Source organism: Fukomys damarensis, unplaced genomic scaffold, assembly GCF_012274545.1.
Source record: "Fukomys damarensis isolate Sample0158 unplaced genomic scaffold, DMR_v1.0_HiC HiC_scaffold_14, whole genome shotgun sequence".
Classification (NCBI taxonomy): domain Eukaryota; kingdom Metazoa; phylum Chordata; class Mammalia; order Rodentia; family Bathyergidae; genus Fukomys; species Fukomys damarensis.
The window spans coordinates 12828821-12830536 of record NW_022900926.1 but is presented as its reverse complement, the minus strand read 5'-3'; the positions used below and the strand labels follow the sequence as shown (position 1 = coordinate 12830536).

The 1716-nt window shown below is 42.4% G+C and overlaps 1 protein-coding gene across 1 annotated transcript; it reads left to right on the top strand.

Moving 5' to 3' along the window:
- Window positions 1–672: 672 nt before the first annotated feature.
- LOC104863957 (trace amine-associated receptor 4-like) lies at window positions 673–1716 on the top strand. The gene has a single exon (XM_010626663.1). It carries the CDS (start codon window positions 673–675, stop codon window positions 1714–1716), a length of 1044 nt encoding a protein of 347 aa, XP_010624965.1.

The following is a 1716-nucleotide window of genomic DNA, read 5'->3' as shown; positions in this document are numbered from 1 at the left end:
GGGGGGCTTAATTCTTGTATCATTGTACAATAGTTAGATTATATATAATTTCCCATACAATTCTGTTAAGTACTAAAAAGTCTCAACCTTCAATAGAAAAGTATTTTTTTAATTGAATGTAGCAAGTGGCAGGATCAAAGGCACTTGCCCTTTCACCTAGGGAGCTTTTAAATAAGAATGCAGTAGTCTTCAGATTAGAATTAATATCGATGGTAAATATAGAAAAAATAGGACCATAGTTCTTGATGATTTGTGAAGTTTTTATCCAAGTACCGTGTGGATGCTTGTGCCACGTGCCCTATTATGCTGCTCTTGCTCTGGATCGCACTCACACAAGCAGATGAAGAATTTTTCCTGTCCTATTTTGATATTGGATGACTAAATATCAGGCTCTCCTGAGAAAGTGTGAGAACACAGCCTTGGCTTCTAATCCACAATCAGAGTCTATGGTTTAGAATACAAACTTATGTGATACCCATGGGCAAAGGGAGTGGGGAAAGGGCTCCTAGGAAGTAGGAAATATAAACTTGGTTTAGAAATGCTGGTTTTCTGGTCATCTATAGAAAATGGTCCTGATGGTGACATTTATCAATTTCTATTTTTTTTCCACAGAAAGCAAAGGAATAATGCTTTTTTTTGAAAAAATACTTTAGTGTTCAAAAGACAAAGACAATGAATTCACTTGACCTTACAAATCTTCCAGGAGTACAGTTTTGCTTTCCATCAGTTAATACTTCGTGTTCTAGAAAGGAGAGGCCCATGCCAATTACCTGTGCCATGTACATGGTCATGACTGTTGCTATAGTGATGACCATGCTGGGCAACATGGCTGTGATCATTTCCATTTCCCACTTCAAGCAGCTCCACTCCCCCACCAACTTCCTCACCCTCTCCATGGCCACCACTGACTTCCTGGTAAGCTGTGTGGTCATGCCCTTCAGTATGATCAGGTCCATCGATTCCTGCTGGTACTTCGGTGACCTCTTCTGCAAAGTGCACAGCTGCTGTGACATCATGCTCTGCACCGCGTCTATTTTTCACCTCTGCTTCATCTCCGTTGACCGCTACTACGCCGTCTGTGACCCTCTGCGCTATGTCACCAAAATCACTACGCCCGTCATCGAGTTCTTTCTGCTCATCAGTTGGTCCTTTCCCATCTTTTTTGCCTTTGGCCTGGTCTTCTCAGGATTAAATGTAATAGGTACAGAAGACTTTATCGCAGCCATTGACTGCACAGGTTTGTGTGTGTTGATATTTAACAAGCTCTGGGGGGTGCTGGCCTCCCTTATAGCTTTCTTTGTTCCTGGGACAGTCATGGTGGGGATTTACCTACACATTTTCACAGTAGCCAGGAAGCATGCCAAGCAAACTGGCACAGGTCCTAGGACAAAACAGGCTGACTCAGAAACTGGAAAGAAAGTACCATCCAAATCAGAAAGCAAGGCCACCAAGACTCTAAGCATAGTCATGGGAGTGTTTGTGGTGTGCTGGCTGCCGTTCTTTGTCTTGACAATCATAGACCCTTTCATTGATTTTACAACACCTGAAGATCTGTACAATGTCTTCCTCTGGTTGGGTTATTTCAATTCTACTTTCAATCCCATTATTTATGGCATGTTTTATCCTTGGTTTCGCAAGGCTTTCAGGATGATTGTCACAGGAAAGATCTTCAGCCTCCATTCTTCCACTCTGAGCTTGTTTCCTGCCCATTCTTAG

Coding starts and splice junctions, on each gene's coding strand:
- LOC104863957 (XM_010626663.1), top strand. CDS start 673: ATGAATTCACTTGACCTTACAAATCTTCCAGGAGTACAGTTTTGCTTT.